Source organism: Manis pentadactyla, chromosome 4, assembly GCF_030020395.1.
Source record: "Manis pentadactyla isolate mManPen7 chromosome 4, mManPen7.hap1, whole genome shotgun sequence".
Lineage (NCBI taxonomy): Eukaryota > Metazoa > Chordata > Mammalia > Pholidota > Manidae > Manis > Manis pentadactyla.
In genome coordinates, this window is record NC_080022.1 from 121,940,117 (window position 1) to 121,967,640 (window position 27,524).

The following is a 27,524-nucleotide window of genomic DNA, read 5'->3' on the forward strand; positions in this document are numbered from 1 at the left end:
TGCAGAGGCAGCAAGTCACCCAAAACCACATTTTATTCTATGACCTTTATATTGCTTTTCTGTTAAAGACAAAGCAAAGTGAAAGGATGGACATATTCTGTTAAAAGAACAAAACGAGTTAATCACAGCATGTATACCTAATAAAACGTCCAAACACAAGGCTAAGTCCAGGAGTGGCTCGTGGTCTGGGTTTTTGTAAAGCAAATGGAAATATTTGGAAGAATCAACACATTTCAATAGAAGAGCCATAAATGCCCTGAAAGCAGAAAGTTGACACAATTTTAAATATAATTCATAGATATATACATATATATTTTAAAATCAAACACAATTAAATAGCATATGGTTTAAGTACATGAATACTTCACTTTAGAAGAATAACAGAGGTGGTACACAGTACCAAAAATATAGCCTTTTTGCTTCTGTTGATGAAACAGTGTGCCGTTATACAATCAAATATTGCAATGGAATAAATCTCTATTCATTCAAGACTTTCTCGAGACAAAGGTGATTAATAATTATATATATATATATATATATATATATATGTATATATATATATATATATATATATATATATTTGCAAAGTCTGAGCAAAAGCACTAACACCTAAGAAAATGTTCTTTCCCCTCAAACAGTCACACCTGGTGAGGAAGCACCAACACTAGCTGGCTAGTGGGGTGTGCTCACCAATGGTGTAGGCCCATGATGGAGGCACGGGCCGGATCCAGAAGCCAACTAAGAGAAAGTACAGTGAGGGGGTCGCCCACAGTCCCAAAGACAAAGGAAAAAAGAGGCCCCCAGATGCACACTTCCCAGCTCACAGCCAAGGGGAGGCAGGCAGAGTTGGTTGCTTTTCCTCTATGCAGCCTCTGCCTGTCCACCTTCTTCTTCAAAAAAACTCATACAATCTGGGAATCGACATTTAGTCTAAGGTATTACGAGGAAAAACTGGAGTGATCATTATTATTTATTCCTTTCTACATATACTCTGAAGGGAAATTTAAGTAAGTTGGAGCACAAAATTCCAGAAGAACAAGGCCTAGTGCTCAAATTAAAGGAGATAACCCTTTTGTTAGCAGGGGACACACTGGTTTTAGTATACTGCATCTCAGGAGCAATTAAAATGTGAAAATTGTATACTGTGACCAAAGGGAAGGACAATGTCACTGTGACCTGCACATGCCCTGGCAGCTTCCTCCCTAATTAATGCCTCTGTGAAGGCGAACTGCATAATGGGCCTGCGACCCCCACTTAAGAGCGCGCTGTCGCTCTGCCCGCTCCTGGAGGCCAAACAAACACCTCAGCACCACCTTTATGACGCTGGTGGGGATGGGTCGTTGCTACAGATTGTGCATCAAACACCAGCTCCATGCTCACCTGCCTCCCACAGTATGTGGTCCCTGTCTATTCCAGTGGACTAGAACTCTTTCATAAATGGGTTATTGCCATTGGAAACTAATAATTTTCTAGTAATGTAAACAATACCACTTTGTCTCTTTGACTTCCACTGTGTGAACATCATGTGCAGCAAATATGTCTACATGTCACTCTGCTTATGGTGGAGGTCTAAGATTGTCTGCTGTTCTTTCTTGGGAACAAGAGTGATATATCTGTGAAAGAAATACAGTGCTTTGTTTTCACTGGCTGTGTTGAAGAATCCAACCAAAGGAAAAATGTTCTCTTATTTTTCAAAAGCAGATTTCCTTTCTCTCAAGTCTTGAGTCATAGCTGAAAAAGAAAAAGAGAAAAGTAAGGTACATTTCTATAACCAGTACATATTATCATTTCAGATTAAGGAAGAAGAGAATCAACACATAGCGTTTACGATAACAGTATCACTCATGACAGCCAGGATCTGGCTACACTCATGTGAGGTGAAATATCAGACTATCATTATTTTTGTCTCTGAGTGAATGGAAGTTTAAAGAGATCAAGCAACTCACCCAAGGTTACATTAACAAGGACTTGCACCAGACTTGCTTTCCATTTTGGTAATAGATATTAGAGGAAAATATCTACTCTCTGACACAGTAATTCTGCCTCTATGAATTAATCCTATAGCATACTCTTAAGACAGATCAAAGACTTATACAGACATTCATAAAGTATTGCTTGTAACAGGGAAAAATCCAAACCTACATGACCACGCAGAGGCGATTCATTAAATGCAGACAGAGCCACAACAGGGGATACTCTTAACGTCTTTAGAAAGAAAAAAAGAATTCTGACCTTCTTGCCTCCTAAGACCAAGCTCTGGAGCCTGCATGCCCCTTTACTCCCAGCACTGGGGAGGAAACAAACATCACAGAAGACATGTCCTTTCTATTTGTGGGAAGGGACACACACACATGAAACAAATCAGGAATGCTGTGAGGTAGGTGCCATTAAATGACCATGTACCTTCTACAGACAAATGTGGAGCAGGAGATTCAAAGCACTCAGGTATTAACATGGGCCAAAGAGGCTGGGTACTTCTTTTTGGACGTAGGACTTCTCACATTTATTTAATCATAGAATGAAAATTAGAAGGAGATCTTATAAGAATTTCTTGTCCAATTTCTCTGAAGTAAGTGTAGATTAAAGATAACAAAAAAAAAGAAAGAAAAGGGGGATTACTCCATGATAGGATAAAACTAACTGTAAATCAACGATTAATGCATGCTTTAAATATCCATAATTTTGATCACTTGAAGGGTGTCAGATGATCGGCTATGGAGGTACACTTTTCTGATAATATTCCTTTTTCTTAAAAAAAAAAAAGCAGTTCCTGTGTGGTGACCTCCAATGAGTTCTACACAATGGTATAAAGGGCATATCAAAGTGTGGGCAAAGGGTCTGTTTGTGTTTGTACAGAGGATCAAAGCCTAATTTGGCTACCCAGAAAATGAACTAAGATACGATATGAAGAAGAACTTCCAACATCAGCACTCTCTGGAAGAGTCATACCAGAAGATGATCATCAAAAACCTCAACAAAGATCCAGGCGATGCTGCAGTTGTAGCTGCACTCATCCCACCAGTTCCTGGACTTGCCATTGGAATGAAGAAGGAGATATCTAAGCTGGCCTGTGCATACAGTACAACAACAAATTTGACTGGATCTACACTGTTGGAACTCAACCAAGAATTAGGAGAAGTGCAAATTGTAGCGCTCCAAAATCTTACAACTACAGACTATCTACTGTTAAAAAAACATATGGGATGTGAACAGTTCCCAGGAATGGGCTGTTTTAATTTGTCTGATTTCTCTCAGACTGTTCAAGTACAGTTGGACAATATCCATCATATCAAAGACAAATTTTCACAAATGCCTAGGGTGCCTAACTGGTTTTCTTGGCTTCACTGGAGATGGCTGGTAATTATAGATCTGCTTTGGTTATGTAACTATACTCCTATTATGTTAATGTGTGTGTGCAATTTAATTAGTAGTTTAAAACCTATACATGCTTAAGTTACTCTACAAGAAGATATGTCAAAGAAATAATCAATCTTCCCATGTTTTCTTCCGTCTGCTACCTCTATAGCTTTTCTTCTTCCTCCCTAATTACAACCCTTAAATAGAATTCGTGCCTCATATCGAATTTACCGAGTATCATAATTCCTCCAAATGGTAAAGATACCTCAAGACAAATGCTGGGCATAGAAGCCACAGGGCATAAATATGCAAAGAAGTAAAAAGCTAACCTTTTCAAACAGTAAGGCTTCTCTCTCACTTACCAACTTTACATTTCCCTGTATGGCCCTGGAAGATGACTGGTTAGCCAGAGACGGGTAAGATTCCTCAAGGGAGGAACAACCTAAGACAGGCACAGTCGCAGGGGGGCCATCAGCTGAGAAATTGGGGATCAACAGAGGTGAGTCTTAGAACCTCACCCCCCCTGTTTTGAGAGAAATCTTCTGCATCCGTGGATGTTTTATTGCCCTTGTCTAGCTTGGATTAACACATAGTCTACAGGCACACACCTGACCATCTACATTTGCTCTCTTACAACACTAAACTAAGTTTTCTACCTTTATCTTACATCTACCTACCACTTCAGCATTTTATTAAAAATAATAATAATAATAATAATAATAAGGGGAGAAATGTGGGATCCACATATAAATCAAGTATAAAAATCAAACGAATATTCATATTTGACCTGATTGTCTATAGTTCATAATGCGTGATCAAAACCGAAAGTTTCTGTGATGACTGCCCTTGCACTGTTCACCATGTAAGAACTTATTCACTATATAAGGATTTGTTCACCATGTAAGAACTTGTTCGTTATGCTTCAGAAGATTAGAGACTGACGAGAATTAGGCTTGGGGTTAATGACAGTGCATTGAGCATTGACTCCCCTATACAGAATTCTATTGTTGTTAACAACCATTTGATCAATAAATATGAGAGATGCCCTCTCAAAAAAAAAAAAGACAAATGACAAAAAAAAAAAATTATTATTAAACAACACAGAGAAGACAAGTAGTGATCCTACAGCATCTTACTACGCTGATGGACAGTGACTGTAATGGGGTATGTGGGGGGAACTTGGTGATGGGGGGAGTCTAGTAAACATAATGTTCCTCATGTAATTGTAGATTAATGATACCAAAATAAAATTAATTAATCAATCAAAAAAAAAAAAAAAAAAGCAAATGAGAGAAAAGGCACCAATAAAATTTCAGAAGCTGAAAGCAAATGGATGAGCAGTAAATGACAGCAGACACAAAAACTCAGTCCTAAGACTAATGTGGAAAAAGCTGAGAACCAACCTGACTTACAATATGCATAATCCCTCACAGCCTGGGGATGGTGATGATGTTAATTAACTAGACTTACTGTGGCAATCATTTCACAATGTATACAAATATTACTGAATAATTATGTTGTGCACCTAAAACTATAATGTGTTGGCAATTATACCTCAGTCGTCGTCATCCTCATGGGAAGAAATGACACCTTAACAAGGTTGGTTCTTCTGCTGATTCACAAACATGATTTGTTTTTTATTTAAATGTTTAATTCTGCTCAGTTGTTCTGTAGTCTATATTGCACAAATCTTGCACTTATTTCATAAAATATAAATGTATTCTTATGAATTTTATGTTTAGGGATGCTACTATAGACTATTGCTTTTTAAATTTAAATTTCCAATTGTTAATTGCTACTAAATAGAAATACGGTTCATTTTTGTTTGACTCTTTATCTTGCAGCACTGCTAAATATATTGGTTCTAACAGCTTTTTTGTAGATTCCAAGACACTACTGTCCAACAGAACTTTTTGTGATGATGGAAATGTTCTATATTGTTCAAACACGGCTAGTCACTACCATAATGGACAGAGCAGCTTTAGGCATTACTGCGTAAATGATGATGCCTCTGTAAAGAAAACCAGTTTTACTCTTTCGTTTACCATCTATATGCCTTTTTTTCCGTTGCCTTTTTGCACTGGCTAGGATCCTAAGAGTGGAAATCCTTGCCTTTTTCCTACATAAAAGGAAGCATTCAGTCTTTCCCCATTAAATAAGATTTTAACTGTTAGTTTTATCAGGTCTAGGAAGTTCCCATCTATTCTTAGTTTCCTGAGAATTTTGGCATCAATGGTTGTTGAATTTTGTCAAATTCTTTATCTGCACTTACTGAAATAATCATGTTTTTATTTTTATGATGAATTAACAGTAACTGATTTTCAGTTATTAAAGCAAACTTACTTTCTTGGGATAACCCCCACTTGTCAGGATGCATTACCCTTTTTATATGTTGCTGATTGGTTTCCTTATTCTTTGTTAAGTATTTTGCATGTATGTTCATGAGGGATACTAGTCTGTAGTTTTCTTGTAGTATCTTTGGTGTTTGGGTGTTAAGGTAATGCTGGCCTCAGAATGTGTTAGGAAATATTACCTCTTCTTTGATTTTCTTGAATTCTGTCTAGAATTGGTATTATTTCTTCTTTAAATTCAATGCGGGCCTAGAGTTTTCTTTGTAGAGAGGTTTTAAGTACAAATTCAATCTCTCCCTGCCAACCCCAATTTTAATGGTATAGCTGACATACATAACACTGTATAAGTTTAAGGTGTATAATGTGATGATTTTATACATATGTATACTGCAAATGATTCCCACAGTAAGGGTAGTTAATACATCTATCACCTCACATAATTACACTTTAGACATGGTTTTTTTACATGGTTGAGTGCTGAATTTTGTTGTGTTCCTTTAAAGAGGGTTGGCCTTTGTGCTGGCATGCAATTACTACTCACAAAGCAGTCTGGTCCTTTCAAAAGTTGCTTTTAAGCTTGGTAAGGCACTCTACTCTAGAGCTAAGTTAGCTCTAGGAGTAATGTGTAATGTTTCTGAGGACGCCACCCAATGCCTCATGTATTATAATATCTGTCCACACTGGTGAGTAAAACACAAACTATTCCTAGCCCCATATTCCAGAAAGTTCTGCCTACTAATTTCTGATAGTTCTTTCCCTAGCTTCATGGACATTTTCACCCAACACATGCACAGGTCAGTACTTGGCAAAGGACCTGAAGACACATCTGTAAACATCTCTGCAGCACTCATTCTGTGTGGCATCTTCGTGTCCAGTACCCAACCCTCTGACCTCTAGCCACCCTGGGCTCTCCAAACTTCAATTTCTGACTCCTCAGTTCAGCAAAACTATCATGCTGCTGGCTTTCTCCTCCTGCACTTTGGAAACTACTGCAGGGCAGTGAGTTAGGGACCACCTCAATGTCACTCTTCTTTCCTGTATCTGGAAACAGTTGTTACACTTAAGTCTGTCAGCTTTCTAGTTGTTTTGATGAGAGAGCAATTCCTCCAGCAGTTAATTCTTCAAAGCAGTAGTGGAAGAGAAGCTCCCGATGTTCCTTCCTCATTTTACCTATCCAGAATCTAATTCTTCCCAGTTGTACACAAGCTGAATCAGACTCAAGTCGCCCTTACCTTTGTAGACTTCTCCAATGGTTGATCACACTGCGCCTGTTGCATAACATCACTGACTATCATTTTAGCAATCTTCCAAGCTAGCTCTTCTTGGGCCTAAAAGAAATAATACAACTGTTGATAACAGTTATTCATTAGAATAATCAAGACATACAACATCAGTGCTCGAAACACAGCTATATATGCATGTTGTTTCTATTCATTTGGATAAGAAGTACATTCCCATGTATGAAAGGCCTGGGCCACCAGCCAGCTGATATTAACATGCGATTCATTGTTCCAGAATTAGCTACTGGGTACCCAACATTGTGACTATTTTCACATTAGATGATCAAAACAAAACAGTTTTCTTTTCCACTCCCATTTCTCAACTTAACTATTCAAATGCAAGCCTCTACTTCCGAAAGTAAAACTGACAGTGAGGAAGGAAACAATTGAACTTTAGTACTGCACTGATTACTAAAGCCTGCTGGTTGGTGGAAACTTGAATGCATGGATATTTTTCAGTGGTCACAGTCTTCACACTGAAGATATCTCCACTGCCTCCACCAGCCAACTATGAGATGCTAAGAGAGTCCACCCCTTTTTGTTACATCTGGATAGGAGATCAGTAATGTGCCACATTTCTTAAATGTGGGAAAGAGAAAACTTAAAATCTTACTTAGACAAGGTGCTGCTAATAAACAGGGATCTCTTAACACTAAAAGTAGAATTTACCTCATCAGTATTTCCTTGTACCCATTTCTTCATTGCTTGTGAGAACATGGATCCTAGTAAACAAAGCCAAAATTCAATGTAGATTTTAAGCATAATCTTACATTAAAAAATGCTCTTACTTAAAAGCTACTTTCAGACATGGATACTTTTTTGTACAATCTCACCCCAAACATTAAGGAATATTACCATTACTAGAAACTATTATATTTATATTATAAACTCTATATTATTATATAAGGACAATATAAATTGATTCTATTGTCTTCATAACAGAGTACTTGTAAACACCACAGTTCAAAGACTTTTGAAAAGCAGCTTCAGAGTTCTCGATTTTTCTTCTACTCTCCTGACTTGATGAAAAAAACTATCATCTAGGGTCAGACTTGAAGCAAACATTAAAAGAGCAAAACAAAACCATGATCAGGATTTGGACTTGGGTAAGAATCTAGCAATATACCAGCAGGTATCAATTCACTCGTTATGTACCCAAATCTTCCAGACCAGCTCTACAAATGGCTTCTTGTAGAAATTGTGCTGTTATGTGCTGGATCTATGGTCTGTATAAATTACTTCGGTAATAAGAGAAGAAGTTTAAAGAGCCAAGCTCTGTCCAAGCCATGGAACACCTCAACTTTATAGGAAACATACAAGCCTATCTATATGTGTACTCAAAGACTGAGGAATCATCAAGGATGTAAACTAGGCTCTATTTCCATATAATTAAGCTTATCCTTAAATTAATACAAATATGTTTATGTCCTAACTTTGCTTTAAACCAAGTGGCTGGAAGACTATTTCTTAGGCAAGGTCCTGACTAATTCAGTGACTGGGACAAAACTATACACAGCATTCATGAAAAATATGAAATCTGGATCCTTTTTCCTTAATAATTTTTAGTATAAGCTAAAAGTTTGGATACTGGTCTTGTTAAATTTTATGGCCAAGCACAGTCAACAGTGCCATAGCTTTACATGCTCTGCCTGAAGTCTCAAATAGCTGATGAATTAACCAACACGCTGCTCTCTCTTTAGGCTCACCTGCAGTCACACTGTTGACAGATTCCCACTTGCTAACACTCTCTCCTTTTAACACTCACATCTCTCACTACTCTCTGTGCATTCCCTCCCCTTTTAACACAGAGCTCCTCCAGGATCCCATCCAAGCCTTCTTTTCTCCTTCAACCATGTTGGGGCATTGCATCGCCTCTATGGCTTTAACTAAAAAACTTGTTCTTGGTTTTTATACTTAGAAATTTTCCAAAGGCTTCTCAAACTTACCATGTCCCAAATTCTGCTCATCTGTCTTCCACGTATCCTTTCTTGTCTATCTCACAAAATAATTTGGTCCTCTATTAAAAATTAATACCAGGAGGCAGAGCCAAGATGGCGGCGTGAGTAGTTCAGTGGAAATCTCCTCCCAAAAACATATATATTTATGAAAATACAATAAATACAACTATTTCTAATAGAGACACCAGTGGATGCAGTACAACAGCCAGGATACATCTACAACTGTGAGAACTCAACATCACACGAAGGGGATAAGATACAAGCCGCAGTCAGGCGGAATCCGAACGCTCCCCCACCCCAGAACCTGGCAGGAAGAAAGGAGTCGGAACGGGGAGGGAGTGAAAGCCCAGGACTGCTAAACAACTAGCTCTAGAAATCCACACCTGGAACGCAGACACAAGGTGCACGGGGTGCTGGATATTAGAGAAACGGAAAAGCAAAACCTGCGGGTAGGTCCCCGCAACTGGTGCCCCTGAGACAAAAGAAAAGCGAGTGTGTTTTGCAAGTCTTAAGGAGACAGGGACCCCACAGCTGGGTGAAGTCGTCCCGGCACACTTAGCCAGCAACTGGGAATCCCAAGGAACGTTAGGAGCCCTAACCCCCTGGGCGGCAGCGCACGTCTGAAGCCCCTCACAGTACTAAGCAGCCTACGAGTCATTCCCCCAACTGGCACAGACCCCGACACACTGGCCCAGTAGTGGGAGAGCAGCAGCGTGTGCCAGGGGCGGCAGGGCCAGAGGCAACCAGGAGCAGCCCGTGCGAGCCCACCGTGGCAGAGACCGAGTGGCCTGGGAGTGGCCCGCACGTGTCAGTGGCCACAGCACCACAGGGGCCCAGGAGAGGACCACGCAAGCCCGCGGTGGCGGCAACCAAGGGGCCCAGGAGTGGCCTGCAAGCACTGGCGACCGCGGTGCCAGAGGGGTCTGGGAGTGACCCGTGGAAGCCGGCAGCACTGACGGAGGAGCAGCCCAGGAGCAGCAGTGTTCCCAGCAGCCGACCGGAATCCCAGCCCAACACACACCCATCCAGGCCAGACCCAAAGACAGCTGTCGGCACACAGCTGCCCAGCAGGGGCACCACTATCACGGATGAGTGCACCCAGCGTGCCAGCCACTCCACCCAGGGCTCTGCACTTCTCTGACGGAGACCCCACCCACAGCAGCTTAGGGGAATAACCCGGTGGCTGCTCCAGGAGTGCAGGTAACTGACACAGGCATCGCAGAAGTGCAAGGGGTCCAGCAAGCAGGAAAGGACTTTCTTCTCCCAGCTGACACATCTGCTACCTGCCTACAGCCACTGCTATCACCATGAAAAGGCAGAGGAATTTAGTCCAGTCCAAACAGTCCAGACAACCCCTGAGAGAGGACCTATGGAGACAGACCTAACCAGTTTCCCTGAAAAAAAATTCAAAATAAAAATCATGAACATGCTGATGGATCTGCAGAGAAATATGCAAGAGCTAAAGGAGCATGTACAGAGGGAGACTACAGAAAAAAAACAACCTCTGGAAGGACTTAAAAGCAGAATGGATGGGATGCAGGAGGCCATTAATGGAATAGAAACCAGAGAACAGGAATGCATAGAAGCTGATGCAGAGAGAGATAAAAGGATCTCCAGAAATGAAACAATATTAAGAGAACTGTGTGACCAATCCAAAAGGAACAATATCCGCATTATAGGGGTACCAGAAGAAGAAGAAGAGAGAAAAAGGGACAGAAAGTGTCTTTGAAGAAATAATTGCTGAGAACTTCCCCAAACTGGGAGAGGAAATAGTTGCTCAGACTATGGAAGTACACAGAACTCCCAACAGAAGGGACCCAAAGAGGACAACACCAAGACACATAATAATTAAAATGGCAAAGATCAACGACAAGAACAGAGTATTAAAGGCAGCGAGAGAGAGAAAAAAGGTCACCTACAAAGGAAAACCCATCAGGCTATCATCAGACTTCTCAACAGAAACCTTACAGGCCAGAAGAGAATGGCATGATATATTTAATGCAATGAAACAGAAGGGCCCTGAACCAAGGATACTGTATCCAGCACGATTATCATTTAAATATGAAGGAGGGATTAAACAATTCCCAGACAAGCAAAAGCTGAGGGAATTTGCCTCCCACAAACCACCTCTACAGGGCATCTTACAGGGACTGGTCTAGATGGGAGCACTCCTAAAAAGAGCACAGAACAAAACACCCAATATATGAAGAATGGAGGACGAGGAATAAGAAGGGAGAGAAATAAAGAATCACCAGACTGTGTTTAAAATAGCTCAATACGCAAGGTAAGTTAGACAGTAAGGGAGTAAAGAAGCTAACCTTGAACCTTTGGTAACCACAAACTTAAAGCCTGCAATGGCAATAAGTACATACCTTTCAATAATCACCCTAAATGTAAATGGACTGAATGCACCAACCAAAAGACACAGAGTAATAGAATGGATAAAAAAGCAAGACCAAGACCCATCCATATGCTGCTTACAAGAGACTCACCTCAAACCCAAAGACATGCACAGACTTAAAGTCAAGGAATGGAAAAACATATTTCATGCAAACAACAGAGAGAAAAAAGCAGGTGTTGCAATACTAGTATCAGACAAAATAGACTTCAAAATAAAGAAAGTAACAAAAGATAAAGAAGGACATTACATAACGATAAAGGGCTCAGTCCAACAAGAGGATATAACCATTCTAAATATATATGCACCCAACACAGGAGCACCAACATATGTGAAACAAATACTAACAGAATTAAAGGAGGAAATAGAATGCAATGCATTCATTCTGGGAGACTTCAACACACCACTCACTCCAAAGGACAGATTCACCAGACAGAAAATAAGTAAGGACACAGAGGCACTGAACAACACACTAGAACAGATGGACCTAATAGACATCTACAGAACTCTGCATCCAAAAGCAACAGGATATACATTCTTCTCAAGTGCACATGGAACATTCTCCTGAACAGACCACATACTAGGACACAAAAAGAACCTCAGTAAATTCCAAAAGACTGAAATCCTACCAACCAACTTTTCAGACCACAAAGGTATAAAACTAGAAATAAATTGTACAAAGAAAGCAAAAAGGCTCTCAAACACATGGGAGGCTCAACAACATGCTCCTAAATAATCAATGCATCAATGACCAAATTAAAATGGAGATCCAGCAATATATGGAAACAAAGGACAACAACAACACAAAGCCCCAACTCCTGTGGGACGCAGTGAAAGCAGACTCAAGAGTAAAGTATATAGCAATCCAGGCATATTTAAAGAAGGAAGAAAAATCCCAAATGAATAGTCTAATATCACAATTACCGAAACTGGGAAAAGAAGAACAAATGAGGCCTAAGGTCAGCAGAAGGAGGGACATAATAAAGATCAGAGAAGAAATAAATACATTTGAGAAGAAACAATAGAAAAAATCAATGAAACCAAGAGCTGGTTCTTCGAGAAAATAAACAAAATAGATAAGCCTCTAGCCAGACTTATTAAAAGAAAAAGAGACTCAATACACATCAACAGAATCAGAAACGAGAATGGAAAAATCACGACGGACCCCACAGAAATACAAAGAATTATTAGAGAATACTATGAAAACCTATATGCTAACAAGCTGGGAAACCTAGGAGAAATGGACAACTTCCTAGAAAAATACAACCTTCCAAGACTGACCCAGAAAGAAACAGAAAATCTAAACAGACCAATTACCAGCAACGAAATTGAAGCAGTAATCAAAAAACTACCCAAGAACAAAACCCCCGGGCCAGATGGATTTACCTCGGAATTTTGTCAGACATACAGATAAGACATAATACCCATTCTCCTTAAAGTTTTCCAAAAAATAGAAGAGGAGGGAATAGTCCCAAACTCATTCTATGAAGCCAGCATCACCCTAATACCAAAACCAGGCAAAGACCAAACCAAAAAAGAAAACCACAGACCAATATCCCTGATGAACGTAGATGCAAAAATACTCAACAAAATATTAGCAAACTGAATTCAAAAATACATCAAAGGGATCATACACCATGACCAAGTGGGATTCATCCTCGGGACGCAAGGATGGTACAACATTCGAAAATCCATCAACATCATCCACCATATAAACAAAAAGAAGGACAAAAACCACATGACCATCTCCATAGATGCTGAAAAAGCATTCGACAAAATTCAACATCCATTCATGATAAAAACTCTCAGCAAAATGGGAATAGAGGGCAAGTACCTCAACATAATAAAGGCCATATATGATAAACCCATAGCTAACATCATACTGAACAGCAAGAAGCTGAAAGCTTTTCCTCTGCGATCGGGAACAAGACAGGGATGCCCACTCTCCCCACAGTTATTCAACTTAGTACTGGAGGTCCTAGCCATGGCAATTAGACAAAACAAAGAAATACAAGGAATCCAGATTGATAAAGAAGTCAAACTGTCACTATTTGCAGATGACATGATACTGTACATAAAAAACCTTAACGACTCCACTCCAAAGCTACCAGAACTAATATCAGAATTCAGCAAAGTTGCAGGATACAAAATTAACACACAGAAATCTGTGGCTTTCCTACACACTAACAATGAACTAATAGAAAGAGAGATCAGGAAGACAATTCCATTCACAATAGCATCAAAAAGAATAAAATACCTAGGAATAAACCTAACCAAGGAAGTGAAAGACCTATACCCTGAAAACTGTAAGACACTCCTAAGAGAAATTAAAGAGTCACTAACAAATGGAAACTCATCCCATGCTCCTGGCTAGGAAGAATTAATATTGTCAAAATGGCCATCCTGCCCAAAGCAATATACAAATTCGATGCAATCCCTATCAAATTACCAACAGCATTCCTCAACGAACTGGAACAAAAAGTTCAAAAATTCATATGGAACCACCAAAGACCCTGAATAGCCAAAGCAATCCTGAGAAGGAAAAATAAAGTTGGGGGGATCTCACTCCCCAACTTCAAACTCTACTACAAAGCCACAGTAATCAAGACAATTTGGTACTGGCACAAGAACAGACCCACAGACCAATGGAACAGATTAGAGACTCCAAACATTAACCCAAACATATATGGCCAATTAATATATGATAAAGGAGCCATGGACATACAATGGGGAAATGACAGTCTCTTCAACAGATGGTGCTGACAAAACTGGACAGCTACCTGTAAGAAAATGAAACTGGATCACTGTCTAACCCCATACACAAAAGTAAATTCGAAATGGATCAAAGACCTGAAATCAAGTCACGAAACCATAAAACTCTTAGAAAAAAACATAGGCAACAATCTCTTAGACATAAACATGGGTGACCTCTTCATGAACATATCTCCCCGGGCAAGGGAAACAAAAGCAAAAATGAACAGGTGGGACTATATCAAGTTGAAAAGCTTCTGTACAGCAAAGGACACCATCAATAGAACAAAAAGGTATCCTACAGTATGGGAGAATATATTCATAAATGACAGATCCGATAAAGGGTTGACATCCAAAATATATAAAGAGCTCATGCACCTCAAGAAACAAAAAGCAAATAATCCAATTAAAAAATGGGCAGAGGAGCTGAATAGACAGTTCTCGAAAGAAGAAATTCAGATGGCCAACAGACACATGAAAAGATGCTCCACATCGCTAGTCATCAGAGAAATGCAAATTAAAACCACAATGAGATATCACCTCACACCAGTAAGGATCGCCACCATCCAAAAGACAAACAACAACAAATGTTGGCAAGTTTGTGGAGAAAGGGGAACCCTCCTACACTGTTGGTGGGAATGTAAATTAGTTCAACCATTGTGGAAAGCAGTATGGAGGTTCCTCAAAATGCCTAAGATAGAAATACCATTTGACCCAGGAGTTCCACTTGTAGGAATTTACCCTAAGAATGCAGCAGCCAGTTTGAAAGAGACAGATGCACCCCTATGTTTATCACAGCACTATTTACAATAGCCAAGAAATGGATGCAACCTAAATGTCAATCAGCAGATGAATGGATAAAGATGTGGTACTATACACAATGGAATATTATTCATCCATAAGAAGAAAACAAATCTTACCATTTGCAACAATATGGATGGATCTAGAGGGTATTATGCTCAGTGAAATAAGCCAGGTGGAGAAAGACAAGTACCAAATGATTTCACTCATTTGTGGAGTATAAGAACAAAGCAAAACTGAAGGAACAAAACAGCAGCAGAATCACAGAACCCAAGAATGAACTAACAGTTACCAAAGGGAAAGGGACTGGGGAGGATGGGTGGGAAGGGAGGGATAAGGGTGGGAAAAAGAAAGGGGGCATTACAATTAGCATGTATAATGTGGGGTGGGTACGGGGTGGGCTCTGCAATACAGAGAAGACAAGTAGTGACTTTACAGCATCTTACTACGCTGATGGACAGTGACTGTAATGGGGTATGTGGGGGGGGACTTGGTGAAGGGGGGAGCCTAGTAAACATAATGTTCTTCATGTAATTGTAGATTAATGATACCAAAAAAAATAAAGGCATTGTAAGAAAAATGACACAGAAAGAAAAAATACTATTCTGTTAATAATTGAAGATCCTCATTGTTGATACCCATAACAAATGATAATGAAAAGAAAAATAGCTATAATTTATTTTTAAAAAATTAATATCAAAAAATTTCACCCAGAGCCTGTGTTATGAAACTCAATCTGCCTTTCTCATTTACTCTCCATATGAAATCCATCACCAAATTCCACCTCGGTTGCATCTCTTGCCTTCCCCCTTGGAAGTCTTATAAATGATTTATTTCTAATTCCTGCTACAACTACCTACCTTCCAATCCTCTTTTTCTTCTACCTACATCACTACTAATCCTTCTAGTTAATTGATTTTGCTGGTGCCTCTCTCTCCCCAACTCCAATTCATTCAAATGCTATTGCCAGAAATATGCATTTTGTTGGTACTCTGCTTAGAAATCCGTAATATCTTTATGACAGGAATCCTGGCTCCTTAACAATGGCATGCAAAGGTTTTCGCAAGTAAGTACAGCTTCATCCCCATTCACCTCTCAGCACTGCACCTAGGCACTAGGGGGCTGCTTCCCAACTTCCTTTACAATTCCTTCTTGTTACACTCTTCTCCTAGATGATTTGAATGTTTTAAAAAACTACCTTGTTTGCCCTGACAGCAAAGTTCTCATAATCTCAGAAGTCTCTGAGATACACCCTTCTCAAAGCTCAACCCTTTCCTCTGTACTCTATCCCTGGGTTTCAAAGCCCAAAGTGAAACTCTCGGTGCTAGATGGCAAACATTGTCTGTAGCTGCCCTCACCAAGGTAGGAGAGGAAGGCGAGCTAACTGCAAGCTGCTGTCAAAATGGTACTCTAAACCAAAGGCCTGGGGATGGCTGCCAATCTGCTGTGTGATCCCCAACAAGCTACAGTCTCCCTGATCCTCAACTTCTTCACTTGGAGAATGAGGAGATGGTATCCACAGATGTATTATCTAAGATTTGCATAAGCTTGAAAATACTAAGAAATATCCATTATTTTGGGTGTGAGGTAAGCTGGATAAGAAAACTTAAGAGTCTGTGTCAGTTTAAAATACAGTATTTTTCTTAAATAAAATAAATATGACTCATAATCTTACCACCCAGATAATCTCTACTGAAATTCTAGTAATTAGGTCAATCAATATTTTTTGAGTGCCTACTGTGCACCAGGCATAATTTTAGCATCAGGGAATACAATGCCAAGTAAGAGAGACAAAATCCTTGCTCTCAGAGAGGGAATATTCTAGTCATGAAACAGAAATAGACTATAAACAAGTATGCAAATACATGAGCAAGATGATTTCTGGCAGTGAATAAGAACATAAAGAGGTGGTATTTTAGATCATGTGGGTTGGGAAGTCCTCTCTGAAGGGAGAATATTTGTGATGAGAAGGAGCCTGTCTTTGCAGGAATTTCATGGCAGGGGAAACAGCAACTATACAGGCCCTAAAACGGAATAGGCCTCAGGGAAAGAATAAAGGAAAAGTCAAATTAGAGCTTAGTCTGAAAACAGAAGAGTAGGTCAAGATAAAGTTGTCAAGGCAGGCAGGGAATATTCAGGTCCCAGCAAAGATGAAGCAGGAAGGCATGGGGGAAGAGAAGGGTGGGTAACCAAGATGTAAAGCACGTAGGGTAAGAAAATTTAAAAACGAGAGGAAAAGGGTATAATGAAAAGTAAAAGGTGCCTCCTCTTCTCATCCCTAAAGTAATCTGTCACATACTATGTGCATCCTTTCAGGCCGCGCATACACGCATGTGTGTGTCCTTTTACAAACATCATATACAACATTACCTATGATGTATTCTAACCAAAACGTGTAGCTCAAATCATCAAGACTTTAGGTAAAACTTCCAGTTTACAAGAATACATGGGAGAAAGAAATAAGTCAAACAGTACAACCAGGAAAATCCAGAAGGTTGGGCATTTATAGAACAACTAGCAAAGAGGCTCATCAAGTCAGGGTCATAAAAAGGGACTAAGCTCAATTAAACTAAGAATACACCGTCTATTTGTATCCTTGGCGTCTAGCACAGTGTCTGGCACACAGGAATCACTCACATGCCTTCTGAATGAATGAGGTGAATCTGTAGGCTCCCACATTATGTCACTTACTTACCGAAAACATACTTGAATTAAAATAGACATCTGGACAACTAAAGGAAGCACCAGGATATAGGGATGTATTTACTCAAATTGCAGAGATTACTATTCATTACATAGGCATGTCTCAATTATATTAATATGTAATAATTAACAAGCAAGTAACCTGATGGATGAGCTTTTTGCTTGTAGACATACAATCCTGCTGCCTCTATCTTCAAGTCTAACCCAAACCTGACCATTCTTTCACTGCCTAATCCACGACAACCGTCATCCCTTTCTTAAACCATGGCAAGAATGCTGTTTCTCTGTTTCTCCTCCTAAATCTGCACATACTGTTTTCCAAACAGCTGCCAGAACCAGCCCTTTAAAGCATTCACCACATTACTTCCCTGATCCAATTTCCAATGTGTCCCCAACACTTCCAACTTCCTACATGGTCTGTGGTGACCCTCCCAACTTCACCTACCTTCTGCCACTCATTCCTTGGCTCAGTCCTCCTCAGTCACACCGGTCCTGCTATTTCTTGATCATGCTGAGCTATTAAGATTCAGGGCCTCTATTTTTGTTTCATCTACCAAGAACACCCTTACTTCCAGATCTTGCAAGGGCTTACTCCCCTATTCTGCTCAGGTCTCTACTCAAAATGCTAATTCCTCAGTGCAATCTTTTCTAACAATCACTTCTAAAGAAAAACTTTCAACTCCTCTTCCAGTCCCTCACTCTGCTTATATATGCTTAAAAACAAACACATATACATACAGTGTATTTATCTGTTTACTGTCTCCTCCACTCTTAACAGGAACTCCATGAGAGCAGGCCATTTTATTTTCTTCCCAGTATCTAACACAGTAAGTGCATATTGTAAGCACTCATATTTGAGAATGAGTGAATAAATAAATAATATGAAGAAGCAATGAATAGAATGATCAGAGACAATGGTTTGGGAAAAAGTTTCTTGTATATTTTTAACTACTTACAATATATCTTAATCCATATAAAACAAAACGAAACTGCGAACACCCGACACCTGTACCCTGGAGCAGTAACACTTCTTCATGAGCTATTAGAGGAATAAGACCAGCTTAAAAAAAAACCTAAGAGGTCAGAAATATTATTAGTACTGGAGACCCCATTATCTTCACTGAGAAGCTACCTGACAATGTAGTGTCCTCTTGGCCAACACCCCACAGATGTTGTGTAGTGACCTCTTCCTAGTACTCACATTCTACCCAATCAAAGATACTATTAGACTGTTAGTTTCTTAATGGCAGATGTTCACCTGCCCAGGGAATGACTACACAGCAGCACTCAGATTATTTACTGAATGAACTGTGTACACTTTCTGCAGTCTATACTTTTCCCAAATGTGTACCTCAGACTTTTCTGGCAAAGCAGGAAATAAAATTATCTGTAAGAACTAATATGGTCAAATAGTAACAGCCCCTTTCTTGGTCTAAATTATTTCAACTGTTGCATTTTTTGCCTGTTCTGTCAATGTATCTGAACCAAAAGTAGGCTGTTCATCCACATCAAGTGGTATGCTTCACCACCCAAAACATAATGACACTAAAAATAAGGTCAACGGGGATACAGCCTATTAAATTAAAAGGGAGATTAACAATGGCTCTTCATTTTAAACACATATCAAAATGGAGCACTTTCTTCTTACAGAAGTTAGTATCTTTCACATAAGACAATATGGCCAACCCTATCACACTGAATTAAATTTTACAGGGAATTTCATAAAACAAAGGGTCTCAAGATAAACCTCAAGTCCAACCTGAATTGGGCATTTCACCATTAAATAAAAGGGTGACAAATACATTTTCACATAGATCTGCCTTCTATAATGGTAAAGAAAGTTCTGTAACTTGATTCAGAGAGAGAAAGAGACTGTATAGAGATGTGATTATATGAAGCCCTTATACTCATGACTATGAACACAAGGCGAAAGACTTTATTTCATAAAATAAACAACTTAAATATTTTATGACCTTTCACTTACAGTCAGTGACTAATGTGAGTAAAGGCTAAACATGCAGTATAAAACACCACTAACCTTTTGACTTCTTTACATCAGGTTCAGGCTCAGATTCTCGGATGAATTGCCCCAAGTCACTGACTCTTCCAAATGTCATCTTCCTAAATAAGTATAAAAAGAAGAATGTAATTCCTACAATTTTAGGTTAGGAAGAAAAACTTCAATTTAAAAGCATCTCATATAAATGTAAAAAGCTAGAAGCATAATTTATACCAATCTCATGTTATTCAAAGAGGGGCTTATTTAAAACAGAACAATCCCCACAGACAGAAAAATAATCTTTAATTCAATGCAATTCCATTCAAGATTCCAAAAGGTATATGAAACATGACAAGTTAATAGGTAATTCACAATTCTAAAATTCATACAGAGGAGGAAAGATACAGAATAGCCAAAATAATTTCTTAAAAGAAGAGACAAAAGGAAAGGACTTGCCCTAAGAAGATGAAAATTGGACTTTATGGCTACAGTCACACACACACACACACATAGTGATATAAAGTGAAGTTAAAAGGCAAAGAACAAGAAATGGACAACTTTCTAGAAAAAAACAACCTTCCAAGACTGACCAAGGAAGAAACAGAAAATCTAAACAGACCAATTACCAACAATGAAATTGAACTGGTAATCAAAAGACTACCCAAGAACAAATCTCCCAGACCTGATGGCTTCACTGCTGAATTTTATCAGACATTTAGAGAAGCCCTAATACCCATCCTCCTTAAAGTTTCCCAAAGAGTAAAGGAGGAGGGAATACTTCCAAACTCATTCTATGAAGTCAGCATCACTCTAATATCAAAACCAGGCAAACACCACAAAATAAGAAAACTACAGACCAATATCCCTGATGAACACAGATGTAAAAATATTCAACAAAGTGTTAGCAAACCAAATTCAAAAACACATCAAGAGGATCATAAGTCATAATCAAGTGGGATCTTCCAGGGATGCAAGGATGGTACAACATTAAAAAATCCATTATCATCATTTACTACATCAATAAAAAGAAGGACAAAAATTACACAATCATTTCCACAGATGCTGAAAAAGTATTTGACAAAATTCAACACCCATTCATGATAAAAACTCTCAACAAAATGGGTACAGAAGGCAAGGACCTCAACAAAATAAAGGCCACAGACGACAAACCCACAGCCAACATCAAACTTAACAGTGAAAGGCTGAAAGCTTTTTCCTCTAAGATCAGGAAAAAGACAAGGATGCCCACTCTCCCCACTTTTATTTAACATAGTTCTGGAGGTCCTAGCCATAGCAATCAGACAACACAAAGAAATAAAAGGCATCCAGATTGGCAAGGAACAAGTGAAACTGTCCCTGTTTGCAGATGACATGATATTGTACATAAAAAACCCTAAAGAATCCACCCCAAAACTACTAGAACTAATACCTATCTGAATTCAGCAAAGTTGTAGGATACAAAATTAATACATAGAAATCTGTTGAATTCCTATACACTAATGATGAACGAGCAGAAAGAGAAATCAGGAGAACAATTCCATTCACAATTGCATCAAAAAGAATAAAATACCTAGGAATAAACGTAACCAAGGAAGTGAAAGACCTATACCCTGAAAGACACTCTTGAGAGAAATTAAAGAGGACATAATAAATGGAAATACATCCCATGCTCTTGGGTAGGAAGAATTAATGTTGTCAAAATGGCCATCCTGCCTAAAGCAATCTACAGATTCAATTCAATCCTTATCAAAATACTGACAGCATTCTTCAATGAACTGGGACAAATAGTTCTAAAATTCATATGGAACCACAAAGACTCCAAATAGCCAAAGCAATCCTGAGAAGAAAGAATAAAGCAGGGGGGATTACCCTTCCCAACTTCAAGCTCTACTACAAAGCCACAGTAATCAAGCCACAGTAATCAAGACAATTTGGTACTGGCACAAGAACAGACCCATACATAGATCAATGGAAAGGAATAGAGGGCCCAGATACAAACCTACACATATATGGCCAATTACTATATGATAAAGGAGTCATGGACATACAATGGGGATATGACAGCCTCTTCAATAGCTGGAGTTGGCAAAACTGGACAGCTACATGTAAGAGAATGAAACTGGATTATTGTCTAACTCCATACACAAAAGTAAACTCAAAATGGATCAAAGACCTGAATGTATGTTATGAAACCATAAAACTCTGAGAAGAAAACATGGGCAAAACTCTCTTGAATATAAACATGAGGAACTTTTTCATGAACGTATTTCTTCGGACAAGGGAAACAAAAGCAAAAATGAACAAGCAGGACTATATCAAGCTAAAAAGCTTCTGTACAGCAAAGGACACCATCAGTAGAACAAAAAGGCATCCTATAGTATGGTAGAATATATTCATATCCAATAAGGGGTTGACATCCAAAACATATAAAGAGCTGACACACCTTGACAACCTAAAAAGCAAATAACCCTATTAAAAAATGGGCAGGGGATCTGAACAGACAGTTCTCCAAAGAAGAAATTCAGATGGCCAACAGGCATGTGAAAAGATGCTCCACATCACTAATCATCAGAAAAATGCAAATTAAAACCACAATGAGTTATCACCTCACACCAGTCAGGATGGCCGCCATACAAAAGACAGACAACAAATGCTGACGAGGATGTGGAGAAAGGGGAACCTTCCTACATTGCTGGTGGGAATGTAAATTAGTTCAACTATTGTGGAAAGCAGTATGGAGGTTCCTCGAAATATTACAAATAGAAATACTATTTGACCCAGGAATCCCACTCCTAGGAATTTACCAGAAGAAAACAGGATCACAGATTCAAAAAGACATACTCCTATGTTTATCACAGCACTGTTTATAATAGCCAAGAAATGGAAGCAACCTAAGTGTGTCCATCAGTAGATGAATGGATAAAGATGTGGTACATATACACAACGGAATACTACTCAGCCATAAGAAGAGAACAAATCCTACCATTTGCAACAACATGGATGGAGCTAGAGGGCATTATACTCAGTGAAATAAGCCAGGTGGAGAAAGACAAGTACCAAATGATTTCACTCATATGTGGAGTATAACAACAAAGGAAAAACTGAAGGAACAAAACAGCAGCAGACTCACAGAACCCAAAAATGGACTAACAGTTACCAAAGGGAAAGGGACTGGGGAGAGTGGGTGGGAAGGGAGGGATAAGGGGATTAAGGGGCATTAGGATTAGCACGCATAATACAGGGGTCCACAGGGAAGGCAATATAGCACAGAGAAGACAAGTAGTGACTCTATAGCTATGCTGATGGACAGTGACTATAATGGGGTCTATGGTGGGGACTTGACAATAGGTGGAATGCAGTAACCACAATGTTGCTCATGTGAAACTTGAACATAAGATTGTATAGCAATAATAACTTAATAAGAAATAAATTAAAAAATACATAAATAAATAAAAGGTAAAGAACACAAAGTCTCATTTTTTAAGATATTACTAACCAACAATATCCAGAAACATACAGAATTCCAATAAGTCACTAAGAAATCACCCACCATATGTGAAAGGACACAAATACTCAATTCATAGAAAAAAACCCAAGCAACCAAAAACAAGCCAAAAGAAGCTCAGTCAATCCCACGAGCAAAAATCTAAGATATAAATTAAATGTTTGATCTCATTTAGTGTAGACAACCAAGTGGGGAAAATTAGTATCTTTATTAATGGTGGCTAAGAATACAAAATATTTTTAAAGATATTTTTAGAGGTAAACTGGTACACGATCTATTGAAATTTAAAATCTCCTTTTTGGTATAAGGGAAGTATATACAAGGAAGTCCTCTGCTATACTGTGTATAACAGGGAAAAATTGCAAACAACTTACATACTCATCAATACCAAACTAGCCAAATAGTGGCACAACACATTACGGAAACTTTTGCTACAGTTATGACCTATAATTAACATTATATAAGGAAAGCTAAAACATTGTTAAAATGAGGTAAATCTGAACAGACTCATACAAAAGAATCTCCAAAATTCACTATGAATGAAAGCACAAGATACAGAAAAGTGTGTAACATCAATCACATAAAAATAAGCAAACAAAAATATACACCATAACATAACCGTGGTTATCCTGAGTAGGAAGGGAAGAACATGGGCACTGACACGCAATCAAAGGGGACACTGGCCTTATCTAAAAATTTAATATTTTATAAAAAGAGGTTAATGTATTTGTAATTAAAAGTTAAAAGGAGAAAAACAAATTTAGTGATACTTTTGTATTATTTCCTTTCCAGCAAAGTGCATCTTATTTTAGAGATATCCTTCCTAATAAGTTATCATTTCACACACGGGTGCCAATATACACCAACTGATACAAATCTGTTTGCCTTGAGAAAAACTTAGGAAGACGCTAAAACCATTAAAACTAAAATAAACACTGAAAACTATCTTTAAATATGAAGAACAATCATTCATTTCTCTATTTGATTCATTTTTTAAAAATATATTTATCTTACATACACAAAAAAACTACAGAAGTAAAACATCTTGCAACTGATAGACTGTCTCAAGTAAGGTTTTAAATAAATGGATCAACCATTCCTTAAGAATAAATATCTTTGGGAATCAAGGCTTATTGCCCTCGTTTAGGCTTATTGTCCACCATTTCCTAAAAGAAGAAATAAAGATTTACTACAATGCTGACACAGATGAGGTGATTTCCAAAGACAATGTGGTCAACTAGTTTTTATTTACTCCAAAGTACTTTTCTAGACTCCTTAATCTCCCAAATGCAACTTGTACTTTCTCAGAAAAGCAATTAAATACACTGAAATTCCTTTTAGAGCACTGCCCAACCATGGTTGGGGGTGGAGTGTATTAGTCAAGACTTTACACTGGCTTATGTGTTAATCAAGCTATCTTTAAGGGAAGAGATTTTATGATCTGATCTGTGGCATATCCTATGAATCACTGTATTTTTGTTACAGGATAAAATAAACAACCAATAAATACAAAGGACTGATTTTATTTCATTTCCCATATTAGTTATAAAGTTCTGAATGAATGACATTGGCATCTTTGTACTTTACCTGTATTTTTGCTTTTAACATAGGACTCAAACAAAACAGAAGAGATAGCCTGAAACATACTATATAAATATGACACTCATCAATCTTATTAAGGTGGTGGAATAATGATGGTAATGATATTTACAAAGTGCTTACTAGATTTGTTTTAAATGCTTTTCATCTATTACCCCATTTAATCCCCTCAACAGCCCAATAAAGTAGTAATATTATCTTCACTTTACAGATGAGAAAACTTAAGAGACAAAGGTTAGGTAGATTGCCAATGAGTGGCTAAGCCAACATTAAAAACGAGGAGGCCACTTCTGAGCCTTTACTCCCAATCATGTTCTATGACACATTATGAAGTGCTGGGTATATAATAATGTATGAAAAATAATTTTAAAATTTTAAATTAAAAAATTTTAAAGATACAAAATTCACTACACTTGTAAAAATTCTAGACATGAGCCAAACTTACCCTGCATACGTCCGTTGGTATAAAGATTCTGGATCCAGACTTGCAGCATCAACAATTATCACTTCATCAAAATTTTTTAAAATTTTAACACTGGCTTTTTTCATACTGGACTACAACAAAAATTGTAAATTTAATAGTTTATTATTCAGGAATCAAATTAGTCCTGGGTTTCTATGACAGATTAGTACAAAATCTTCACTGTTCGAAATAAATGTAATTTTCATTTAACCCATCACTACTGAGATGCTAATAGCAATGATTCTGAAATGTAACCTCAAAATATAACTACAGGAGGAAAGCACAATATTAAAATGTATAGCATATGTATAAGTATGTTTTCTTATTTTCTTAATGACCTAAGTTCCTGTGCTGTCTTCACAGGAATTAAGTTCCCAAGTGTGCAAAGCTCCCATTCATCCAGGTATATGCATCTTGGCTAATAAAGGAAAAGTCCAACTTTTACAGGATAACCATGAATGCTTCTGACTGAGGCCATGTGACAAAAAGAAGCTAAGAATAACTTCCTAAAATAACCAGCTAGATGAGTGTAGTTAAGTTCCCCTCCAGTATTATACCTTTCACAAAAATAGCAAGTCAGAATTGGTATTTTTTTGAAACATAGAGCCATGGGTTGACTAAGAAATTCTACATCTAAAAATACAATTACAAACAGATGCACACTTACACACAGAATTATTCACTGAAACATTGTTTAAAATAACAAAAAACAGGAACATGGTTAATATCCATGACTAAGATATAGGTTAATAAATAATTGAACAGACTCTTATAGAACACTCTTATAGAAAAAGAGCTCTCTTTATTGTGCCAAGGAAAGCATATAATTAAAAAGAAAAAGGCACCAGAATAAAGAGGGGATACTTTTTTGAGGCTATTTTTTTCTCAGATACCAAAACCAGATATCATAAGAAAACAGAACAGACCAATATCTCATGAGTACAGATGCAAAATCCTCAAGAAAAATACTAGCAAACCAAACCTGGCAGCATATAAAAATAATTATATACCACAACCAAGTGGGATTTATCCCAGGAATTCACAGTTGACTTAACATCTCATAATCAATGTACACTGATATACTATATCAATAGAGTAAAAACCAAAAACCCACATAATCATTTCAAGTGATACAGAAAGAGCATTTGACAAAATCCAACATGCTTTTATGATAAAAAAAAAAATCAATAAATTGGGAACAGTAGGGAACTTCTTCGACTTGATAAAAAGCATTTTGAAGAACAATTAACATCAGCTAAAGGGTAAAAAACTGAAAGCTTTCCCTGTGGGATCAGGAACAAGACAAAAATTCCCACTTTCACCACTTTTATTCAACATGGTATTGTATGTTCTAGCCAGAGAAATTAGATAAGAAAAGGAAATAAAAGGCATCCAAAGTGGTAAGAAGAAAACTATTTCTATTCAGAGATGACATGATCTTACATGCAGAAAATCCTAAAGAATCCACAAGAAAACTAATAAGAGCTAGCAAATTAATTTAGTAAAATTGAAGACACAAGATCAACACACAAAAGCAATTATATTTCTATGCATTATCAATGAAGAATTGAAAAATGAAATCAAGAAAACAATTTTATTTCTAGTAGCACTGAAGAAGTATAAAATACTTAGGAATAAATTGACCCAAGGAGATGTAAGACTTGTACACAGAATACTATAAATGTTGCTGAAATTAAAGATATCCCATGTTCATGTACTGGAAGACTAATATTGTTAAGGTGGCAATACTCCCCAATCTACACATTCAATGTAATCCTGATCAAAATGAAAAAGGTGATCCTAAAATTTATATGGAATTACAAGGGACCCATAATAGCCAAAACAAACTTGCAAATGAAAAAAGCAAAGTTGGAGGATGCACACTTCCTGATTTCAAAACTTACAAAGCCATAGTAATCAAAACAATGTAATATTGGCAGAAGGATAGACACACCGATTGATGGAGCAAAACTGAGAGTCCAGAAATAAACCCATACATCTATGGTGAGATGACTTTCAACAAGGATGCCAAGGCTATTTCAAGAGTGAAAGAATAATTTTTTCAATAAATGGTCCTGGGACGACTATATTGAAAAGAATAAAGTTGGCCCTACCTCACATAAGATGCAAAACTAACTTAAAATAGATCAAAGGCCTAAAACTCTTAGAAGATTTGAGAGGTGTTAGTTAAAGAATACCGAGTTTCTTTCTTGGGTAAAAAGACAAAGAAATGTTCTAAAATTGACTATGGTGACAATTAAGCACTCCATGAATGTACCACAAAGCACTGAATTATATACAATGTAAACGGATGGATTATATGGTATGTGAATTTTTATCTCAAAGCTGTACAAAAAAA

At 37.9% G+C, this 27,524-nt stretch overlaps 1 protein-coding gene across 6 annotated transcripts in view; it reads right to left on the reverse strand.

Annotated features, from left to right (window-relative positions):
* Positions 1–579: 579 nt before the first annotated feature.
* AKAP10 (A-kinase anchoring protein 10) overlaps positions 580–27,524 on the reverse strand; it is a 94,112-nt gene continuing 67,167 nt past the window's right edge. For all 6 annotated transcript variants that reach the window (XM_057500815.1, XM_057500812.1, XM_057500811.1 and 3 more), the window contains 5 exons: positions 25,148–25,257; positions 19,638–19,720; positions 7,658–7,710; positions 6,941–7,036; positions 580–1,731 (listed from right to left, as the gene is read on the reverse strand). In XM_057500815.1, coding sequence (XP_057356798.1) covers positions 1,726–1,731; positions 6,941–7,036; positions 7,658–7,710; positions 19,638–19,720; positions 25,148–25,257 — 348 coding nt within the window. In that variant the 3' untranslated portion in view covers positions 580–1,725. The remainder of the gene's footprint in view (positions 1,732–6,940; positions 7,037–7,657; positions 7,711–19,637; positions 19,721–25,147; positions 25,258–27,524) is intronic.